This window comes from Netta rufina (assembly GCF_964035555.1).
Source record: "Netta rufina genome assembly, chromosome: 5".
NCBI classification, from domain to species: Eukaryota; Metazoa; Chordata; class Aves; order Anseriformes; family Anatidae; genus Netta; species Netta rufina.
This window is the reverse complement of record NC_140128.1, coordinates 16,524,907-16,548,672: the sequence shown is the minus strand read 5'-3', so window position 1 is coordinate 16,548,672 and position 23,766 is coordinate 16,524,907. Positions and strand designations below refer to the sequence as shown.

Below are 23,766 nucleotides of genomic sequence, written 5' to 3'. Positions count from 1 at the left end.
CCAATGTCTTTAATTACATTAGCTGAACTACCAATGTTTAGATCTGCTTCAAAACAGTGGCAAATTAGTATACATTACTTATATTTGGACAGGTAATTGACACTCTAGTAACTTTGTGGAGCTGCACAGTAGACTTGGTGTAAGGCCAGAGCACTGATGTACTTTCTTCATAGAAAGAAAAATAGAATGAACCTCTAAAAATATTAGAGGTCTGTCAACCTTTTCTTGTCTTATTTTTTTAGTATTCCTTAATCCTATCGTTGATGTCAGGTTGGAGTAAATCTTTTAAATCTGTTGTCACTCAGGAGTATTACTTAGGAAGTTGTGAAAGAGCTCACCAGTGGGGCGCATTAAATCATTTTGTTTGTTTTGACAAAGCTGTAACTGTTTCCATGTCAAAGGAGGTCAAACAAGGCAACGAACCAAAGTTATATTGGATATGTTTAACTACAAAATTCATTGTCACCAATATTCTCAGACTGTGGCTAATAGCCTATTACAGAGGTCTACTGGTCTGCTCTTTAGTTCATTAAATATACAGTGTAAAGATGCATTAAATCTCTTCAAGGAGGGGAGGAGGAGGAGGCAGAAATCTCATGCCCGTGTTTGACATATAATTATTAAAATGTATCACCAAGAAAAATGCCCTTGGCTACATAGGGGCTTATCTTTAAAATAGTAGCTCCAATTTATGTGAAGGTTTTCTGTTGTAGTTTTTTAGATCTTCCTTCATTTTTTCTAGTCAGATAAATGTGAAATGATAACACTTCAAATTGATAGCAGTCAAATTAGTGGATGGAGACTGGGAATTGAGAATTTTCATGTGGTTGTAGCTCTACGTTCTGTTAACTGAGTGAGCCTCATCTTTATGGGATTGTGTGAATTGCCAGAACTTTTTTTCATTGCATGTAAACATGCAATGAAAGAGCAACAATATTTACTTTTAGAGCACTTATAAAGACTGTTTTTATGGTACAGTGCAATTCTCTATGTGAATACAATGATTCCTTTTCATAGAGTCATAGAAAGGCTCAGGTTGGAAGGGATCTTAAAAGTCATCCAACTCCAACCCCCCTGCCATGGACGAGGATGTCACCCACTAGGTCAGGCTGGCCAAGGCCACAAATTACCCTAGACAATAAGATGGATATTAAAATGCATGCAACATCAGTGTAGGAAGACACGGAAAAATTTCAAAAGCCAACACTTGGCAACTAGAAATAAACTCGTATTTTCCTTTTAAGTTTTGACCTGTGATGTGTCTATATAACTCTTTTGGTTTGAATGCATTTGGTGATCGAAATATTTCCATATGCAAATTATTTTGTCATTTAAACAGTATGCTGAACTTTCAGGTGAACGGTCTAAAGAAAACATCTCAACAGTCCAAAAGAAAACATCAACAGTTGTTTTGCAATATATCTTAAGTCTTGAACGACAATGCACAGAATTTTACAGCCAGATGTTTCTTTTCCAGCCTGGAATCCCCACATCACTCTGTGTCTATTTCATACCCAGAATACTAAATATAGTATTCTGTTTTGAAGTAAAAGGTCAGCTACATTCCAAGTAGTAGTATGGGCCCTGCAAGTTGGAGTCCATCTTCAAAGAAAGTGGAGCATAGGATTAGTTTTCACAATCCTATAGGATTTCACAATCCTATAGTAGGTTTTGTTCGTACAGTTCCTAAATATTTTTGCAGAGCCATGGTGGTAGAATTTTTCTTTCTTTGTGACTGTTAAGGGCAGGGTCATACACCTTGCGCAGTCAGTTTGAATGCTGCTCCTCGCTTGTGTTTTCCATTATTGCAATGAGGCCCAATGGTTCGTCATTTTCAGAGGACGCATTTTAATGCATGCCTTGATTTTTGGATTCTTTCTCCTCTTTTGTCTCTGGTTTACTTTTCCAGTACTTCATATAAGCTTGCTGCTGCATCTTGTCTTTTAATTTGCTCAAAGGACCAGAAGGGACTGTATGGTTTGTTGTAGCTGCTCATAACAGGAAAGGGAAAATGTTACAGTACCCCAGATTTGTTGCTCAGTTTTGGGTTTATTCCATGGTATGGAGCATATTGTGGGGAATGGGTCAAGTAACTCTTTACTAAAACAAAAACTATGACACACTGTGTTTTAAAAACATATTTTTCTCATTAGAAATGTGGAATGCTTTCATTATTTTTTTTCAGTGAAGTATGGCCAATTTCTAGGTAGTCCTAGATTTTTGTGGGGTATGACTTCCAAGTAATTTTTGTTGTTGTTGTTGTATTTGATCATCAAAGTTGACTCATCAATTTAGACAAATGAAATGGAAAGCATTTATTTACATAGTGTAAATTTTCAAGTAATGTATTTTCTACTTGCTGTTACCTATAAATGTATTTCTATGAATGTACATAGCATAAAGAAAAATAAACTCATGCTTTAACTTGGAGTGTTAGGAAAAAAAAATCATAAATAAAACATGATGTGGTACATGAGCACAGAGAAGAATTCACAGAGTAATATACATTGTAGATCATTTTCATGTGTATTAGCCCAAGATGAGAGCTTGCAAAAAGAAACTTAAAAAAAAAATAAAAAAAATTCTTGGAGGAAGTTCAGATGAAGACTAGCAGTGCTACCCAGAACATTGTCTGGATGCATTTCTAAGGACTACAGTAATGAATAATGCAACTCTGACAAGTGTTTCAGTATCACAGAAAGAACAGAACAATTTCTTGGGCTGAGCTGGAAAAGGAAAAATACCCTGGGAATAGGCAGCTGAAAGAAATGTGTATTTCTTCATGCATTCTGCTGGAAACATGAACCATGTATACGCTGGGCTCGTATCCACAGTTCAAGAGTTTTGGGGAGCGTGACCCTGATTGTTTTGATGTCCTGGGGACTTTGGGGAATAGATAGCTCACTCTCTGCTCTCTGCGCCTCCTAAAATGGTGAGGTCATTAATGGCTGCGGAGGTTGTTAGATATTTCAATACATTATTTCAATTTTGCATTTTAAAAATGCATTGTGTCCAGCAATAATGGAAAAACTATGCCACGTCTATAACTCTACATAACCTCTGAAATATTTATGTTTTAATACCTTTTACAAGTTTAATAATTTAATTCTTTCATAATCCTGTAACAGTGAGACAGGCAAGGGCAGATTTATTGGATATATTAACATTAATTAATTACAGAACAGAGGTGGATGCTTTTAAATCCCTTAAAACATTGTGTATTAATTGAAGTTTACCTTTTATCTTTGTCTTCTCTGAGATCTTAACCATCTTCCAACTCTTAGGACTTGGAAGTAAGGATGGGAAGTGTTTTCATTCTGGCCTTTTAGCTGAAACCTCTGATTTTATTTCATTGCCTGTTTTATTCTGGACAATGGGAAAAAAATGGGGTCACTCCTAAGTGTGTAAAGCTGTTCCTGTTCTAAGCAATACAGGAACTGGGAGAAATGTGCTGCTGCTTCCTATTGTTGATAAACCTTAATGCTGCTGACAGGGTACAGAGAAAAGGGGAATATGAAGCAGAATTGATGTTTGCCATTATGTGCAGTGTTCTTCCTATTTGTCTGTTTCTGTGCTTTAACTCGATACAAATTCCGATTAAAAATAATTCAAAAAGAGCTTTAAAAATTGACCAGGCACTGGAAAACTGCTCTTCCAAAATAGCGCCTAAAGAGCTGTACTAGTTTGGCCTCGTCGCTCTCCGCAGAAGGTCAGCAGGGTATCTCCGGTGTCACCGGTTGGGCGTCTGCGTGCCCCCGTGGCACCAGGATCAGAGGGCAGGAGGTGGCGTGCTGGGCATGAGCCCTGGGCTTGCAGTCCCACGTGGGTGTCACGCAGCTGGGTGCTGTGCAGGGCCGCTTCTCCCGCTGTGTTCAGGTGCCCTGGGAAGGTTCAGCTGGCTGGCACGTGGCAGCGAGCTGCTGGCCGCCTGTGCCGAGTACACGTATGTGGTGTGGTGAGGCTGGGGTCTTTATTGCTTAAATACGTGGTGGCACCCTGCAGATCTTTGTGTTTGGCTTGTCACGGGAAGGAAAGGGCTGAGGATTTACCTGGTCCCTCTATAGAGACGCTCACGGAAGATCTCTGGAATGAGAAATGTTTCAAGTTTTTTTTTTTTTTTATCGGACCTAAGATCCAATCACTGAAATTTGGGTTGGGCAGTTTCAGACTGCAAAGTAGATATGGTTTCCTAGGAAAAAGGATAAATAAATGCTGGAACAGTTTATCAGTGCAGGAGGCAGCTCATCATTGTCTGGAGTACTGGGGTCAGGGGGGCTTTATTAATTTAAAAGATATGCTTTAATCTGTCATCTGGAAAAAATTCCAAAGCCTGCAGTGGAGAGGAGAAGGAACACACGGTGTTTGTGGTAGATTTTGAGAAAATTTATGAAACTTCTGGTCTCAGAATCCAGGACTCTGAACTTCAGGGAATGGGATTACATGCTTTGCCTTGTCATGCTCTTAGTATTCCAGTTCAGCATTAAGGCAGGGGTCACAATTAAGTTGAAGTCACTCACCTTTGGTTAAGAGTCGGAGATGATTCTGACATTTGGGTAGCTGTGTTCTGTGCATTTCCACCCCACTCTGTCCTAACACACGTGCCCGTGGCTAGAAATCTGAGGACAGAGAAGCACTCTGAGATAGAACAGGAGGTGCTTTGTAGGCACAGTGCTCATATGTTTGTAATCAGACTGCAGAACTAGAGAGACAAATGCTGGTGAATACCACTGAGGCATTTCTGGATGGAGTATCCAATCCTTTATAGCCCGTCAGGGTACACCAATGGGTAACTTACCAATACCTCTCATTCAGTTTCTTGTGACTGCAGCAGTTTTGGCCTCTCTTAAGGATTGAGATTGGTGTGCATGCACACTGCTGTGCCTGGGGTTTTTCTTTCCTTTGGGTTTGCTTATATCTGACAAGTCTTACGCTTGGACTCCCTTCCCTGCTCACTTGTCTTTGAGACTCATTTTATTTGTGTGTCCTGGAGGGAAGGAGAGGCTATGGCATGGTGTTTCAGCCAAGGTTTTGCTAAGAGAAGCTCTGATGGGGCAGAACTAAGCATGTGTAGGGCCACATGTAGAAACACACACACACAAAAAAAAAGGAAACCCAGTTTGGCTTAGTACCTCTGTCTCTGGTATGCAAGAAGCAGAGGCTGTTGGTGGCTCAGCTTTTGAATTTTGTGACATTTATATGAGGGAGAAAATTTACAGCTTCATCATAGCTGATTATATTCTTCTAGTGATATTTATATTTTGTTGTTGCATTTTCATTGGTAACACCCGCATAGTTTGAGCTCTAAGCAAGCTGTAAATCTTTTTTCTGTTTACATTTCTGTTGGACAAAAGTCTTACAACTGTGCTTCACTTCCATCCACCAAAGCATTGTTCAGTAGGTCAAGCTGAACTGAGAGCTACTTGAAATACTAGTGTCTATTTTTAATAATGCACTAATTCTTAGTCCTAGGAAACGTTTCCCTTAAAAACTAACTGTTTCAAAGCTGAAGCAGCTTGAGCCTCTGAAGTCGTCTTCATCAGATCTAAAGTGTCCATGTTGTATTTTTATTTAAGACAGGGTTCAATTTATTATAAAGCTTTATAAAATATAAAGCTTTAATTTTATATTTAAAGCACAGACAGATTCAGAGCTTTGTGCTTTGTTTCCCTTGGTGTTCTTGGGAGTGCATTTACAGTGCGTGCATGTATGTACATTCTAGAGAAAGAGCATCATTGTAGTGAATATTTTGTTCAATAATTGTTCTTCAGATTCATTCACTTCTAGTTGCATTTAAGCAATTTACTGAGAAAATAATTGGAAAAGGATCTAGTCTAAATAATATTATTATTGTTTTACAGGTACTCCTGCAATTAAGGTTCTCATGCCTGCCCTTTCTCCTACAATGGAAGAAGGAAACATTGTGAAATGGTTAAAAAAGGAAGGTGAGACTTTTTTTTTCCCCTTAGGACCACAGTTGTAATTCTTCAGCTATATATTCTATAAGAATAAGATTGGTCTTTCAGGTTGTACCTTAGTATTTTGAAGCAAAATACTAACAACTGAAAAGTACTTGACTTATGTTAAATTATGTGGGAGTAGCTAGATAACTAAGCTGAGTGTACGTTTTGTCTTCATATAGATCGTATTTAAGTGGGAAAAAAAACAGTAGACCCAGTTCCGTCAGGAAAAACTTTATTCTCTTCCTACCCCTTCTACTTCTCCAGTGTAATATTAGAATTTGACTTTGTAGTTTTGGATTCCAGGTGCCAGTTGTCCATTCGTATAGGATGCACTGTGAAGTTTTAGGTTACTGTAGAGATTCTGTCCTCAGACATTTTTGGTTTTACGGAAGAAGCGGATACATCTGGAGTAAAGCACATCTCTTCAACAGGCACCATTTGACCAAAACATCAGTTTTGAGTGTTCTGACTATATAAGTAATTTATTTCTTTCTGCTAGCCTTTAAAGTGTTCGTACATCCTCCATTGCTGTATTACTGGAGTACTTTACTTGTATCTGTTTTGAATACAGTTTGGGAGGTAGACAGATGGCAACAGTATAGCTCATAGATCCTCTAGTAATGGACACGATGTTTTGCTTCTGGTAAGAATTTCTGAAGAATTTACGAGGAAGAATATGATAGTTTGTCCGTAAAACATGGATGAATCAGTTTTCCTCATAAAATGGTCCAAGGATGTAACCACTATACAGTGATTTTTCTTCCCGCTACGTTTCAAACAAAATGCAAAAGGAAAATAAAAGTACTTTAACTAAATTAAAATTAATTCTTAACTGATGGTTGGAGTTTGAGAAGCTATTTCAGGATATTCATTGTTATGTGTGCCATTTCAAAGCAAGGCCAAATGTAAGTATATGATATTGCTTTGTTAGGAATTAACTATGGTCACAGAAGTGCCAGTGAACTTCTTTTTTCCCCCTCTGGAAGTCTGGAAAGTAAACATAATAAAATTTAAAAAGTGAATATGAATGTCTGATAATCTAATATCCAAGAAAATAAATATTGCCAAGCAATTGACAGAAGAAAGCTGGTGATTGCATATGAAGTGTTATTTTCCACTATAACCAGCAGGGGTCAGTAGAATACTACTTGATCATTTTTCTGATCTTTGTTTAAGTATCAAGTGTTTTCATTTTACAGTTTCACAGGATGGGCAGATGATATCGGTACAGCAGAAGGAAAAATGTTGAATTTAATTGACAGCTTTAGTCTTTCTCTCTCATTGTTAATGCAGTTTTATATTGATTCCTGTGGGTAATAAAGTCCTTCACTTAAAACTGTGTTTCTAAAAACTTGTATTTATTATGTATGAATTTAATGTTGATGAAAGATGATAGATTAACAGCCCTGGAGACTAAAACCCTCTTGTTATCGTGTGCAGGAAACAGACCAAGCAGCAGTGCTAGCAGTTTCCTAGTGCAGTGCAACTTGGTCTTCTTGTGAGACATCACCTCCAGGGAGTTCAGTCTCTATGCTCAGTCAACTTTGATTTGATTTGCAAAGAGTACCAAGGAATGCACTTTGTATCTTGTGATTTGGATACTTGTCTGCAAGTAATTGAACGGAGGATGCACCTACTGAATGCCAATTGGATATGATTTCCTAGAAGGAAACTCAGCTTCAGCAGGAATACTAATCATTCAGTTTAGCTATAAGAAATTACTCACTTAAATTAAAAAAAAAAAGGGGGGGGGGGGTATAAAAAGTTTTTTCAAGTGCATTATATATAATCTCAGAGTACCATTCAGGCAACTTCCATTGGAAACACTGCTTTCTCATTAGAAAGCATAAAAACACGCATTTTGCAAAGCTGTTCATTCCAGACATCTCTGCTGGGAAAGCTGATTTGTAACTGACGTCAAAGTAGGTGCTATTTAGGAGTGATCACAAATTTTGCAGTCTACTGAAAATAACTATGATCCTTTCTATAGCACTGAGACATTGAAACCCGTGAAATTTTGAAGGCTGCTATAAATTGTTCTTGAAATTGCATATGAACAGTTTCCTTCCAAATTTTTGACCACTTCTTGGCTGCAGTATGTACTGGGACTAGGGAAGGGAAAACAAAACAAACAGTGATGGAAAAGTGGTTTGGCTATTTCCCTGAAGACTCCTTCTCTTGTCTTCCCTGTGTAAGGGAATCCTCACCGTTCTGTGAACAGCCCCATGTATATAAGTTATGAGATGCATTGTACGGGACAAACACATGAAATTTATTTTGCCTAGCTTGCACTGTTAGAGTTAGTGCTAAGCAGCCTCCAATAGTAAGATTTCTTTTTAAAGGTACAGAACATTTACAGATTGATTACAGGCTGGGAGAAGAGACTAAGATGGAATTAAGCACCTTTCTGTTTACCTATGTTAGCTTTGTAGATTGCACAATTTGCCCAACAGTTTGGTTTCTTAACATCTATGAAGTACTTACCTAATGATTTAATGATATATAGGCCACTTGAATTAATGATCCAATGGGATTAAGCCACAGATATAAAGCCTGGGAATTTAGTTTCCTGTGTAGACTGTTTATGCTCTAGTTATCGCAAAGTGCGGTGCGGCAATTAGACTATTAAATTAAATAATCAGGTACTACTTTGTGACCTCCCTTGCCAAGTTCCTCAATAGGAATTTTTACGACTTCTAAAACTATGTAATTGGTTGAGCTTTGAATGCTGCTATTGCTTGTTACTGCAGAGATCGCGAGAATCATATAATGCTTTATTTTTCCCTTCTAATTGAGGTAGTTCTGAAACAGGCAATAATTCAATAATAAAATTTTAAGTGTATCATATACCAAAATACAGGTTGTAACCTGCACAACTTTTTTTTCTTTCTGATGCTTAAGAATCAGTAGCAGAAAGAATTAAGTGCTTAGATAATATTGTTGCAGCAGTTCTGGTACTGGGGAGATATTCACGTCTGTACATGTTAGACTTGCACATATTCACCCCATTTTTCAGTGCTCTATGAGGAGAAGTATAATATTTTGTTGGAGACCAAAGCATTCAACTACCTCAAAGTTCTTCAGGGTAATTTCAGTTTTAATGTAGGCCATCTGGTCAGTATTGGTGTGTTGAAGGATTCCAGACCCATTGTAATTTTATCATGTGCCCGCAGTTATAGGTATACTTGAAAAGCAGGGGAAGGGTAGACTTCAAAATTATTCTACTTGGATTTCTGTAATGTTGCAAAAGCAGATTCTAATATTTGCGCATATTTTTATTTCACAAAGTAAAAGCATTTCTATTAGACCTCTTTTGATTGTATGAGATTGAGGAAGCAAGCCTGCAGATAAGCTTGCCAAAAGGATTCAAGTTCCTGAGATTTCTAACTGAAAATCTTTGATAGTATAGGTACAAACTAGGGAACTGTAATACTTAGTTACACATATTGCTGACTAAGACCAATCTTAATAATTACTGGTTTAAACATCTTAGGCTTATGGCTAGCAATGAAAATGGAAGGCTGGGGATTATATTTGTGCCAGTGCTACTGATTGATGGTCTCGTGCAAATAAATTTAATTTTGTGTGTGTATGTACTTCCTTTTGGAAAGCTTACTATAAACAATGCTATTTGGAATTTAATGAATATGTTAATGTTCTGCTGCTGCAGTTTCTGTCTCTGAATGTTAGTGTTCATATTTGGAATTGAAAGATACAATATATCATGATAAACCATGATGGGGAATCTGCTAGCTGTAGAATGTATTGAAGGATGTAAAGTGCCTTTATTGTATGTTTATGTGTCTGTCTGCCATGGTTAAATAGTTCTGAAAGAAAGTTTAGTCTAAGTATTCTTAAGTTCTGTTATATTTTGCAGGTGAAACAGTGAATGCTGGAGATGCACTGTGTGAAATTGAAACAGACAAAGCGGTGGTTACCATGGAATCGAGTGATGATGGCGTATTGGCAAAAATACTGGTAGGGATTCTGTCTGAGTAGGATGTTACAATCTCTCTTGAGACTGTTGTTTAGCATAATGCCTCAAAAACTAGTTTAGACAGATAGCTTTCAGTCTGCTCAGCTCTTAGTATAATGTACTTATTTGCATTCCCAGTGAGAAATAATTGCTCTATTTATATCAGTATGTATACCAAACCACTCGTATTTGTAATTTCTAGACATATTTAGAGAGAGATTTTCAGTTAGTCCAACTGAGTTGTATTAATTTATCTTTTGTTCCTTATGAGTCACACCTATGAAATATTGCAGTTTTTCTCTTTCTCAGAGAAAAAAGTGACAGTCACTTGGAATATGTAGTTTTGGGTGGTGCTTTAACCAACAATACGGTAGCGATCTTCTGTTGTTCCTGTGTGAAATTATTAATAAAGTTGTAACATACTCTTTCTTGCAAACCACACGTTGTTTTATAAGCATCATTTGCATGGTGCTTATAGTCTAGTCTCTACTTCATTCTAAATGGATACCATGGAGAAATTATAGGCTTCATTCCTTACGCTCAAAAGAATCCAACCATGTGGTTTGTTTGAGAGGACCACAATTTTTCTCCCTTTTCCATTTCTTATGCGTTTCTTTCCCAAACTGTTTACTACTTGAAGATTTCAAATCTCTCTCATTTTCATGCTGGTGGGAGTATAGTAGATGTTTTTCCCCTCCATTCACAATAACTAAACGTTAACAGTGAATTTGAAGAGTTTTGAATAAGAACTTTGGAGAAATTGTTTTGTCATGTATGTGCAATAGATAATGAAACCCTTTATAGAAACATCTAGTTCAAAGTGGTGGTGTTGGGAAAGAAGGGAGTGAACAAACATGTAGAGATGGAGAAGTAAAATGCAAGAAGATGAGTGGCATTTTGATGTTACTTGGGTTCCTATAAACAGTTTTGGTTACCTGTTACCACTGAAGATAAATTTCCAGAGGAAGGGTGCTGAGCAGAGTTACTTAAGAGTTGGCTGTGATTGGGAAGGATCTTGGTTGCTTGAGCTTAGCAACATAGATTTGCTTTGACTGCAAAATCAAAAAATCTAAGTATTTGATTGCACCCACACTAAGGGAATAAACTGCTTGAATTGAAGAACAGTGTTACTACAGGAATAAATAATTCTCCTGCTTTGAAACAGATTTAGGACTGACCTTGGATTTTCAATGCCAATGGCATATGAATATTTTTCCTGTTTTTTTTTTTTTTTAAATGTTTTTGTTTTGCAAGTAGGCATCTAAAGACCAGAGATCTTGTGCTGCTTCAGTGAGGTAAAAGCAAAGACTCAAGTATAGACAGGGACTTGAAGTTTGAGTTCAGTGGCTTAATCACAGTATCATCCTTCCTTTTCTATCAATTTCTTAAAATCATACAAAGTGTAAGACCAATTTTCTTAGGTACTGTCCTGAAGATGAAAAATAACGATTGCAGTAGTTCTCTCCAATGCCATTTTCTAAGACTAGGTCTGTGAAAGATGGCTCCTGCTCTGAAACAATAGCTTAATTAACGTGGCAGAAGATAACCTTTCCATATGCTTGGTGTCAGCTAAACAGTGTTACTCTGGTAACTGCCCTACAATTGATGAGAACTGGGATTGCGCTCTGAAAGAGAACGCTGCTGATGACAAATTTTGATAGTAGATAAAACGTAATTTGGTCAGGGAGGTCTCATTTAGGGAATATCTAATCAAGAGATGGGGTTGTGGAGCTATATAGGCATACTGCTACTAGTTGTAATCTAGCTACTTAGAAAATTACAGAAAGGGTGTAGCTACAACTAGTTCCTAGAGCCAACAGCGTGCAAGACAAAATTCTACCCTGCCCACAGTGAGACTTGTTTGTGCTGCTATTACAAAAGCTAGTTGGGTTGGTATGTTACATTGCCTCTTGCTGTTGTACGAAAATGCAGTTGTAGCAGAATGTATTTGCGTAGCTACTCTTTGCAAAAAGGGGCGAGTACTTGCCTTCATGGGAGAATTTGAGAAGTGATGGTCCGTTTAGCATCTTCCTTTTTTGTATGAGCATTCTTTGCAAAAGTGAATGCATCAAAATAGGTGGGAGGTGTTTTAGGAGGAGAAGTGATCTAGGATGGAATGCAGCTGCAAGTTAAGCTTGTCAGGGTTTATAAGAAATTATTATTAGCGTTGCATTTTCTACAAAAAAAACTTGCATTTTGATCAGTAGTTTATATAAATAGCAAGTTTGTAAACCTTTTCCTTCTTGTAATTTACATTGCTAAATAGTTATTTTCCCCAGATCCTTTTTTTTTTTTTTTTTTTTTTTTGTAGCACCTTGATAAAACTCTTGCTGTTGCATTCAACCGCATATCAACACATCTAGTAATTTTCAGAGAATCCATTCTGGTATTCCAGAACAAAATTTCACAGCAGACACTTCTGAAAGCATGGGGATTTTTTTTTTGGTCTTCATATTGTTATTTTCGTAACTGGTAGATGAGTAATGCTTTCACTATTTTTAATTCTTTCGTCTTCAGTTTTGAATGCTTCTGAAAATTATTGTGCAACCTCTTCATTTTTTTTCTTTAATAGGAAGTATCTATTCTGCATTTACAGATACTGCTTTGTGAGATTATGTGAAGAGGAGGCATGGGGATTCTCTGTGTTAAAATTTTTAAAGTATGCTTGCCCAAGAGGTGTAAAGGATAGGATAGACTCCAGTGCTCACTTGCAAGCATCTTTAAAAGTGGTTCATGATGACTACAGATAGCATTAGTATTTCAGAAACCGCGTTTTTCCTGTTCCCTGCATTCCAAAACCATCCCAGATTCCAAAATTTCCTTATATATATTTTGCTGTTGTGGTGCCTTTTTATATCAATCAAAACCAGACTCTCTAGCAACATTCAGCAGTGGCAACAGTTAGATTCTCTAGCAATGGCATTCAACCTTAGCCAAGACATTTCACGCCATCCAGTAACAATCATACACTGGAAGCTGAGTCTGAGAAGGAGATGTCTCAAGGGGGATAATAGCTGTAATGTCTTTCAGATTAAGGGAAGAGAGGCAGCTTTATTGGAGTAGCATGAACAGATTATTATGCCAAATAAATTTTTAATGGGTTAATACTCCATTTTGGAATCTGGAAATGATGGGCTTAAATATTGTAATAGAGAATAGATATTAAACTTGATTCCAGTCTCCTGAAAAGTACAGGATGAAACTGATGTTTTGGGGAACTGGAATAATAGGGGAGCAATAGGATGTGATTTTTCCTTTTTTTTTTTTTTTTTTTTCTCTATTTTTTTTTTTTTTTTTTTAGCTCAAGTACAGTTCTTAATAGTCTTTTTGCAGTATCCTGCACTATACTGGATGTTCAGTAGACTTCTGTGCAAAATTTTTGACGTTATGCTCAGGTTTGTGGATGGGGAGATAATTTCATATTGAAAAGGCTATCTTTTCAAAGCCCATCTCAGAAGTTTCATGTGATGTAGCTGATGGGGAATTAAGAACAAGTATAATGCATTTCAGCGGTCAAATCAGTTGAAGTTTATTCATTTCCTAAAAGAAACGAGGCAACGGTTTTAAATTGTTTGATTCCAGCTACAGTTCTGCACTATGTTAACTGAGTGGAAAACTTGAGTCAAATAAATGCAAACTAGCACTGTGGTTTTTTACCTTTAAAGAGGTAAGGTTTATTAGATTAAAGGAATTCAGGTTTCTCTAACCCCTTTTTTATGACTATATGCTACAAGTATGTATGATATAAGAAAGAGCGGGCTAAGAATAAAATAGGTCCATACACATACATTCCTTTTCCCTCTGAATCTGTCTTTTAATGATCACATCTGATTTGGTATAAAATGCACTAAAAACTTAAATGAGTGAATGAAAATTTTAGAAGGGTAATTTCAGAAAGGTGATTATTCTTTCAGTAGTGTTAGTTCTTAGATTAACTGTGACTTTTTTTGCCTAAAATACTTAGTTCAATTTGGACTGAAAACAGGGGATGAATGATTGTTTTAAAGAACTGTATTTAAAATCCATTACAATTTTCTCATTCGTGACCTAAATGAGAATTGCTATGAACAGAAACTACTACATATAAAACTTCCACTGTGGTCAGCCAGCATGAGTTCTGTCCACCTTACCTGCCACTGTGTTGCAGTTGTACTTGCTCAGAGGAAAATTTAATTGCATAGAGGAGTAACCTCCAGCTTTTTCTCCCTGGCATGGCTCAGCTGTGCTTTGCTGATTTGTCAGCTAAGCTAGGATTTCTTAGAATCTTCTGGGTTATGCTTACATGTAGAGCAATAGAAATATTGTGAAACTACTTATTTTAGCTCTTTCTACATCTGAGATTCCAGGGTTCATTGAGGCTTATGCAAAGGGGTCTTCTGGTATTGTGAATTTTGGAAATACAGAAGATGTGATTAAAAAATCCAGGAGATGAAAAGTTAACCGATACAGCTCTTGTCTCTCTGTTCTGAGCTGCAAAAGCTATATGTGTGTATTCTTATTTTTTGAAAATATTTTTAAACACACGTGTTTTTAAAAATATAAACTATGCGTTCATCTGTGTTGGAAACTTGTCCTAGAAATGAAGGAATGCTGGAGTTTTCACAGCTGTTTATCTTGAGGAGTAATGAATATGAGAAAAAAGCACAATAGGCTCACTATGAAGACTGTTGGTGGGTTTGAATGTTCATGCAATGCTGGTCTATAAACAAACTCTGACTAGTAGAATTGTTATATTACTGAATGGTCAACCATTCCTGTTGGATTTCTGCATGTGCACTCATAGCTCCATTAAAGCACTCCTAGACCAAAATTGCAATGAAGAATTAACACCATAAGCATATCCTAGTGCTTACTGGTCTGTTCAGGTACAATATGTAGACTGCTTCTTAAGATGGAGCTGTTCTTTATTGTACATGCATGCCTTTGCAAAGGAATGAAAACATGCAAAAAAAAAAATTTATTTTGCAAAAAAAAAAAAACAAAACAAAACACTGCTGCTACATATTAGCATGGGAACTATTTTGAACTTGTGGGACATTTGTGTTGTCATCGGTATGAGTCTTGTATTCAGCATCAAACATCTGGTTACTATTCTGACAAATGGAGGTTTTTAAATGCCTTGTTCAGTGCTAAATAAGATAATGCTGTAAAATGATTAGAGTGAATAATTTCAGGTTTGTTTTTTGTTTGTTTATAGCATAGTTTTTTTTTGTTTTACCCTTTTTTCTTGTGTTTTCAGTGGCTATGTTAGGTAGGTCGTGTTTGCATCTGCTTCAAGCTGCTGTTTTATTTGGTTATGAGTGGTAGTAATACTGCAAGCTTATCCAGTTATACAAATATGCTTGTCAACGGACCTTTCTGTTATAGGGTCTTTCAGCCTTACACTAAGCAGTTTGTGAGTTTTGCTTGGCACTCTGTTATTCCCAGGTACTTTAAACTCACCTCAAAAAAAACCAAAAAAACACCATGGTAAAATCTGGAGCACTTCAGACCTTTTTCTCAAATAAAGCTTTTCAGAGTATTAATGGAGAAACGTGCATCAAGAGATCAGACAAGAAATAGTGATTTGTCTTAGATTTTTTTTTCCTCATGTAATGAATACGCTTTTAAAAAGAAGTATTACACCAAAATTTATGTAGTGTTCCTGGGGGAAGACGAAGTGGACTGACAAAGGTGTAAATGTGAAATGTTTTATGAGAATATACTCAGAACAGACTGGCTTTGCTGTTCATTTTTACATCTCATGTTGGCCCTTCTAGGGAGGGGGACAGGTAATCCAGTGAAATCTGATGTATTCTGACAGAGGAGGTAAGTGTGCTGACAACCGTGTTCCCTGAATAATAATGTTCTAGTATCTGCATCTGCCTAGTACACTTTTTACAGTTTTACAGCATTCTACTTAGCGTTTAAGTGTCTACAAAACTCGATGAAACTAATAAGAACAATATTACACTCAGTGCTATGTGTATCTATTTATTTTGAGTCTGGTTTTTAGTTTGGACTTTTCAAACATTTGACAGTGATTTGCATTTTCTTGGTCAAAATGTCAGCAGTGCAGATAGATGTGTACTAACTCTGAGGCAAATATTTGTGCAATATGGCTTTATGTAGAGCTGTATTGTGTTTCCGTTGTTTGGAAATTAACTCTGTTTGGGCTTAGTACAATCTAAGTTATATGTGGCTACCTGTGGTCCCCAAGAGCTATTTTAACTTATGGCATGATGCCCTGGAAACGTTACTGCTTTTGAGGATCTAAAGAGTTCTGCTTCTGCAACCATTTCAAAGACCATAAGACTACCCTATTGTGGAGCCCTTCATTAGGTTAAGTCAATGTTGTTTGTTTTTTTTGTTTGTTTGTTTTTAAAGTCCATGCTTTTATCTCCCAAAGCATCATAAAAGCTATTTTGATTGTGGTACAGAAATGTCTTTTAATTTTGAGAGGAACATCTGGAACAGATTGGCCTTATGTGGTCTAATTACATTATGTTCTTTCTGTAAGATTTTTGTTCAGATGTTATCTGAAATAGTGAGTTGTATATCGCATACGTGCTGGCATATTCTTTGGGACACACTTGTTATTTGACACCAGTTATGTTAAAATAGACAAATTTTAGCAGTGGATGATAGCATGAAGCAAGTGTTATCTTTTTCAAAAATAAGTTGTTGTTATGGGGTTGGGGCTTCTGTTTTTTAGCTTCTGAATTTACAAAGTTGTGTTTTTAAAAAGTGCCATTACTAGATACAGTGTGGATATCTCAAAGTATCTTGCTGTATATAACTAGCAAAATTTTCAGGCTTTGTTCCCAAAGATTAGGTAGGCATCCACACTCATTTTCAGTAGCTAACAGGGCTTTTCTTTTTTTTTTTTTTCCCAGTGGTACTCTGTGTGTCCTCACTTTAACTTCTGAATGCTAGCTAACTTTAGATGTATGGAACTTTGAGGCATTAATGTAAGTTAATATTTCCCTTTCACCTTAAAATAGCAGCTGTACTTAATTTCTGTCACGAGTCTTCATTATTAATAGTAGAAATAAAATGGGATATATTTTCCTGATGAAGTGTCATTAATATGCCTGAAATTTTTACATCTACCCTTTTTAGTCATGTTAGTCTAGACAATGCAATATATAACTTAATGTTCTCATTGCTTTAAATTTAGGTGGAAGAAGGAAGCAAAAATGTACGCTTGGGCTCGCTAATTGGTCTGCTGGTAGAAGAAGGACAGGACTGGAAGCAGGTTGAAATACCAGCTGATGCTAGTGATCCATCTTCTCTGGCTCCACCAGCAGCTGCACCTACTTCAACTCCTGCAAGTCCTTCAGTTTCAGCCCCTCCTCCTAAACTGGAACATCCACCTGGAAAATTGCAGTGAGTTTCTGTGCTCATTATGAAATGGAACACTTCCTCAGTTAGATCAGTAGAGCTGAACCAAGAAGAATATTTTTTCCCTTCTTACGTAGTATAAAGCTACTATTTAAGAGAGTGTTTCAGTATGTGTGATGTAATAAAGCTTGCCTTCTCAGAATATTTTTCTGCTTGTACTCCCAAAAAGTCAATTCAAGCAACATACGTTTATTAGAGCAACTTCTGTTAATGTGCTTTTATTCTGATACATAATTGCTTTATGAAGTATTCTAAGATTAGATGAGGAAAAAGTTGTTTTTACATATGATGGATGCTAATGCTTATTATTAGATACTTATCGTGAGATGATCAGTTTATCTTTAACTTGCTTTATCTTTTTCCTTAAAAAAAAGGAGGCAAACAACAACAAATGGCTCACTCCAAACATGCTAAGTTCTTCCACTTTTTGATATTAGGAAAAAGGAATATTTTCAGTTTCCTAACAGAACTGTGAAAAACTCAAGATCGTGAGCTTGTGTGCTCTTTGTTAGGTTGTTTTTTTTTTGTTGTTGTTGTTGATTGTTTTTTATATGTTTGGGTATGGTAAGAATTTGCAAACATCTTTAGAAGGCAAATATATTAACCCCAAAGTGTTAAGCAGGTAACAGTAATCTATGTATCACAGGTTTGTGTTTCAGGCTGCATGTTAGACATTGCTGCAGATAATCCAAACTGAAGAGTTTTATTCAAACAGCAATTTCACGTTAGAGTTTATAAATGACTGTGATGGAGATTTTTGACTAGGTTATGTCGTTATACAAGCAAACAAACAAAATATCAAGTCAACCAAGGGTGTTACTCTCCACTTCGAGTGAATTATGATAACATAAAAGCTGTGAAGTCAGTCTATTAAAGAAAAGAATGGGGAACTCTCATTTTGGCAGCATGTGCTACTGAAACTGTTCTGGTTTGATTTTTTTTTTTTTCATTTGTTTGGGGTTTTGCACTTTGTTTGCAGATTTTTTTTGTTTGCTTGTTTTTAAACCTCCGTACTTTGCTAATCTTGTTTGCTATGTTCACATTTGATACCATCATTTGAGCTATTCTAATGCAAGTGAAAGACGCATGGAACCAACTGAGTGGTCGTTTGGTCAATGCCCAAATATTACCTGTAGGAGGACAATTATCCATGCACTTGAAAGAATTAAGTTTTGTATTTTTGTCAAATGTGCAACTGTTTCTCTGCAGCTGTTAATTCCAGAGATGCATTAGCATCTTTGGCATCAAATGATCATTTGTGATGTGTTCTTTTGACAAGGACGTATGGACAGTCCTTAAATTTGATGTAGTGCAAACATTCTCATTCAGGAAATAACAAATAGATATGTCTGAGTGTGGGATGAATTCATATTTAGTCTTCCAAAGCAGATACTGAATTATGCAGCTACATCTATATGACTTGCTTTCCCAAAGAGCATCTGCTTCATTAAATCAATACTATAAAATACAATGAAAGCTAGGGAAAAAATAATGTTAGAATAAGAATTAAACTGCATTAGTAATAGCCAATTAGCCAAACAAATAGTAGAGATGAGCAACCCTTTTGTCCAAGTTCCTGAAACTCATTTTTTATGTTACTACAAGATAGTCTTAAAGAATGTGTTTGGTTCTGCACTGATAATCCTTTCCCGCTATACTGCTGTGGAAGGAAAATTTGAAGATGGGTTTTGCAGTCTTTATTTTGGTCCCTATAAGTCACTGTTGTGCTTTTAAATTCAGCCTGGTATTGAAGCTTGGTGAGGGGGAAGAGTCTGTCTTTAGTATTAAGATCACAGCTTTTGCATAGAACTGTTTTCTTCCCCAGCTGTTGCTTGCACGATACAGCGTAAATTGTATAATTTCTCTTACAGTAAAGAAGAGAAGTAAACCTTACTGTTTTAAATAGTTAATTTTCCTCCTCATTTCCTTAGGGTTCGCTTAAGTCCTGCGGCTCGCAACATTCTGGAGACACATGGACTAGATCCAAGCAATGTTACACCTTCTGGGCCTCGAGGAATCTTCACTAAAGAGTATGTAGATATTTCAGTAAACATACAACCTCATATTCCTTTATTTCTTCCTTTGAACCCAGAGCAATCTCCATGAAATTGAAAAGTCTATTTTCATAAAAGCCACCTTTTTCTTCTATGTTTTTCTTTGGAGGAGTTGCCTAGTGTAATTTGAAGAACCTGTCAAGCAGATGGGGAGAATAGGTTAGGAGAAGCCTTTAACTTCAAAACAAATAGATTTTTGTTTTTTATATTCAATGTGGATTGTATGGTACTGCTGTCACATTAACAGTGGCTATCAGTGCCTTGACAGCAGTGTTCGCTACTGTTGTGAATCTAAACTATTATTCCCTACTAGAGATACAGAACCAAAACGAAACAATAGCGGATTTTTTTTCTTCAGCTCCTATTCTTTGATGAATTCAGATCTTTTTCTTCTTTCATTGAAGTTAAACTATGAAATCTGTCAGGATTTAATTTGCTCTCCTTTTTGTTAAACTGGGGAGAGCAATGAAATGTATGTATGGTATGAAAGAAATCCCAGAGTTCTGTTTTTTCTCCCATTTGTGTTTTTTTGTTGTTGTTATTTTTCCTATTTTTAGTACAAGGAATGTTTACAGCTCTGGTTTGTTGTGATCAGTGTTCTAGTAGTTTAATATTATTTTGAGTATTCTGTTCTACTGATTAACACTCAACCCTTGGAGGAAGGAGCTTGCGTGTAAAATGGTATTGTGGTAGATTCAGAATGCTTAGCCTTGAAATGATATATTATCTTTGCATTAGTTGTGTGTAAAGCTATCAAAGATAACTTTTTGTAGAAATTCTTGGTTTTGTTCTAAGTGAACATGTTATTTTTGACTGAAGCCATCATTCACCTATGCAGCCCTTGTTAGCTGCTGTAATTTTGTTTCCATACAAAGCTAGGTTAGTGTAACTGAAATGTACTGGAAAAGCAGACTATGGAAGTTCATTCTGTTTTAAAGCTTTTTCATATAGTCTTTGGTTGAATTGAGTGAAAATAGGGATTTGAATGGATAGAATGTGCTATGTACAGCAACAAATTATCAGATATTTTCTTCATTATGCAATTGTAATGGTATTTTGTGGTGCGTTTGTAGTCTACGGCAGGTGGAAACCCTCTAGGACTTAGAAACACCTAATTAACATTCCCAGTTGTCATGGAGATGTAGCAAAGAGATTTCTGTAACTATGAAAATGTTCTGACTAACAATCTTATTTTTTCAAAACATCTCTTTCATACAAAAGACTTGAGTTTGAAAATACATTTTAAAATGCAGACAGATTTTTTTTAAACCATTCCTTTGAAATGGTATTAGCCTTTCAGGTGCCTCCAGGCTCTGCTATTACACTTGGAAATGAAATGTTTGCAGATTTTTTTTGTAGAAAGCTTCTACAGACATTCAGGGAAATACTACTTTTGCTAACTTGAGATTCCTGTTAAATACGTGCCATACTTCATAGCTGAGTGACTCATAGTCTTGTTTCTAACTAGAGTAGTGATCAATTCTTCAAGGGATTGTAGCAGGTTCGATTTTCACTGTTAAACACCAAGTTTCCTTGGTTAAACCCAAGACTTTTTAACATTGTTAAAATCCAAGTTTGAGATTACAAGAAACAAACAAGGATAGTGAGTTATGTAAGAAAGTAAGATTCTTTTCCCCCAACTTTGTATTTTTAGATTTAATGCACTGTAAAATTTACTTTTAACAGAAATAGGTGATTTCACTTGATAGTTTTCTGTGTCACAATTTGCTCCCTTAGTGGGCTGATAGTTCATTTCCTACAAGTCTTAATTACTATATTCCTTGTTCTGACTGGTTTTGTTCTGGCGTGGTTTATTTTCTTCAAGCAGTGTCTTGTGCTTTCTTTAGAAATATGCTAGAAAATTAATGTATTAACAGAAAGTAAGTCAACTTCTGTTACACCATGTTTCTGGTCATCAGCTCAGACACTGTTTTTGGACACTATGTTAAAATTGTTGATTGTCTCAGACTGCTTCTGCCCTTTCTCATCATGTTTGCTGATGAGGTAGGGATTTGTAAATGCAAACAGTAAAAGGTGGGCATGTTAGTTACCAGCAGTAACTGGTCTTCTGAGGCCATGTTCGTTCCATCTATACCTTCCTACCTGCTGTCACTAAGTTAGGTGTGATTGAGGATTTCAGAGGCATTTATTTCGCAGGCATTTATGTTTTCCCCTTGCAAATAAGATATAGAACACTGATGTAGTAATGGGTTTCCAACGAGTGAATGTATTTATAAAGTGCAGACCTGCATTGGTATCTATGTTTCATACAGCTTATCAGCTGTCACTATGGGGGAATGAGTTCCTTGTATAACACTGATGGTACAGTAGAAGCTGTGTGTAGCATTCTCAGCTCACCTTTTCCCTCTCCCAAGAAATCTATGAAAACAGTAATCAGATGTTCAGGTGAAAGGAGGCTGAGGAAATTTAGCAACAATAACTGCCACCAGGGTATGCTACTGTCAGTATGTGAATCTCATGGTGCCAACGCTGGATCTTCAATGATTATTAGTAGTGTGTGTGAAATGGACAAATTAGAGGATGTAAAGTATATTTTGAGCACAAAACACACAGTTTACTGTGGCTGTTTTTTGTCTTTTGGCCAACATGATGAAGTAGAAAGTGTTAGTCTGCACATTTCTGTAGTAGTGGTTAAACTGAAGAGTTGCCTTAATTTGCATTCTTCTAATAATAACAGTTGGGTATAGCATACTGTTGTTTAACAGATGTTCACCAAGCTCTGGTATCTTCCCTGGGCAGATTGCTCTCTTTCATGTTTCTGTACTCCTCTCGTGTTTCTTCATTACTATCCTGTATTGATAGGGGGTTTATAAAGTAGCTTGGAAGGGATGGTCACATCTTTCCTTTCCAGTTTTGATGAGATGTCACTTCTTGGCGTTGTACAGAAATGTTTAATTTGATATGTTTTGGTGCCTCCTCCATCTTATGTTCAGGCTTCCAGTCTTGCACCCATGACAGTCATAATATTGATCTGCCTATTTTTCTTTAATCTGTTAAGTCATGTGGAGTAGGTCATTTAAAAAATAAAAAATGTCTATCTTGTACTTGCGTGAAATTCAAAAACTCCTCAGTGAATATTCTAGTCTAAAAATAAGCTCAATTCTAGCAATAATTTTTTCAGTTAACACACTGAAAGCTAGCAAAATCATTAAAGCATTTTGACTTGGCTATGGTAGGTAGGGCCATCTGTTTTGTATGCCATTTGTATAATACATGGAAGTAATTTTAAAACATTTTCTTAACTTTAAATATATAAAAAGTTATTAAAGCTTTATCCTATGTAATATGGGAATAATATAATGAACAGATGGTCTGTCTTATGGCTGCCAAGTTAAAACCCTTAAGTGATTTTTGGTAGCTTGTAGTATGTTAAGTAGGAAAGTTGCATTACATCATGTAGTTACTTTTTTTTTTTAATCTGAAATTGTGATGCTAAAGACGGTTTTTATTCAGTGAAATCTAACCATCTTTCTCCCTCCCATGTGGTAATTATGTTAAACATTAAATACTTTTAAAAGAAATGCTAGCATGTAATTCTGGAAAAAACAAGTAACAGCTTTAGTGATGAATTACTCAGCAATGAGTAATAGATATATAGAAAACAAGGAGCTTTTCAGGTTTTAATTCTTGGCTCTGGATTGCTATTGTTAAGAAAAAATACAAGTCCATTCACATTGTTCTGTGGTTCTGAGATTTTGCACCTTCACAAAAAATTATAGCATATAAACTATTGACACTCACTGAAGAATAAACTCTCCCTTGAGCAGTAATTAATGAAAGTAGAAAGCCTTTTTGTTTGGTATGTCTTATATTTAGAAGCTGTGCTGTGGTTGTCAGTAGTCTGATTTTTACACTTGCTTTTGATTTCCTCTACCAATTTATGTAATAAACCTTTGTGTACATACTGTGGTGATGGCTTCATGAAGTGATAGAGGATTATGTAGGGTACGTGATACTAGGTTTTGTTATCAGATCCAGAGCATAAAGATAGGTGATCCATGACTGATACAGCTCTTTTGCCAAGTCCCTGGTAGAGACAGATTTTATTAGCGTAGCTTATTTTACTTGCAGTTGGCAGTACTGGTGTAAATATAATTTTATCTGTTTCACCTCATACATGCAACAGTATTTAGCATGTAGCTATATAAATGCAATGCACCTTTGTAGGTATAGGATTGTAGCTTAAGGATATGAGTTTTCCTTACATGTATGTCTTCAGCATGGTGCTATCTTTCAAACTGTATGTGAAGTGTGAACTTGTATACTACCTATACGTTTGTGCATATTTATGTCAGGAAGGTACAGAGAAATGATTGATAAATGTAATGCTTAATTTCCTGTGACCATTATTTATAAAGTAGCATTAGAAACC

The 23,766-nt window shown here is 36.3% G+C and overlaps 1 protein-coding gene across 1 annotated transcript in view; it reads left to right on the top strand.

The window, feature by feature from the left end:
• Positions 1 to 23,766, top strand: part of PDHX (pyruvate dehydrogenase complex component X) — a 40,046-nt gene that overhangs the window by 1,263 nt on the left and 15,017 nt on the right. Inside the window, exons 2-5 of the mRNA XM_084287870.1 lie at positions 5,859 to 5,942; positions 9,838 to 9,938; positions 17,096 to 17,304; positions 19,251 to 19,349. Of these exons, the coding sequence (XP_084143996.1) occupies positions 5,859 to 5,942; positions 9,838 to 9,938; positions 17,096 to 17,304; positions 19,251 to 19,349 (493 nt within the window). The remainder of the gene's footprint in view (positions 1 to 5,858; positions 5,943 to 9,837; positions 9,939 to 17,095; positions 17,305 to 19,250; positions 19,350 to 23,766) is intronic.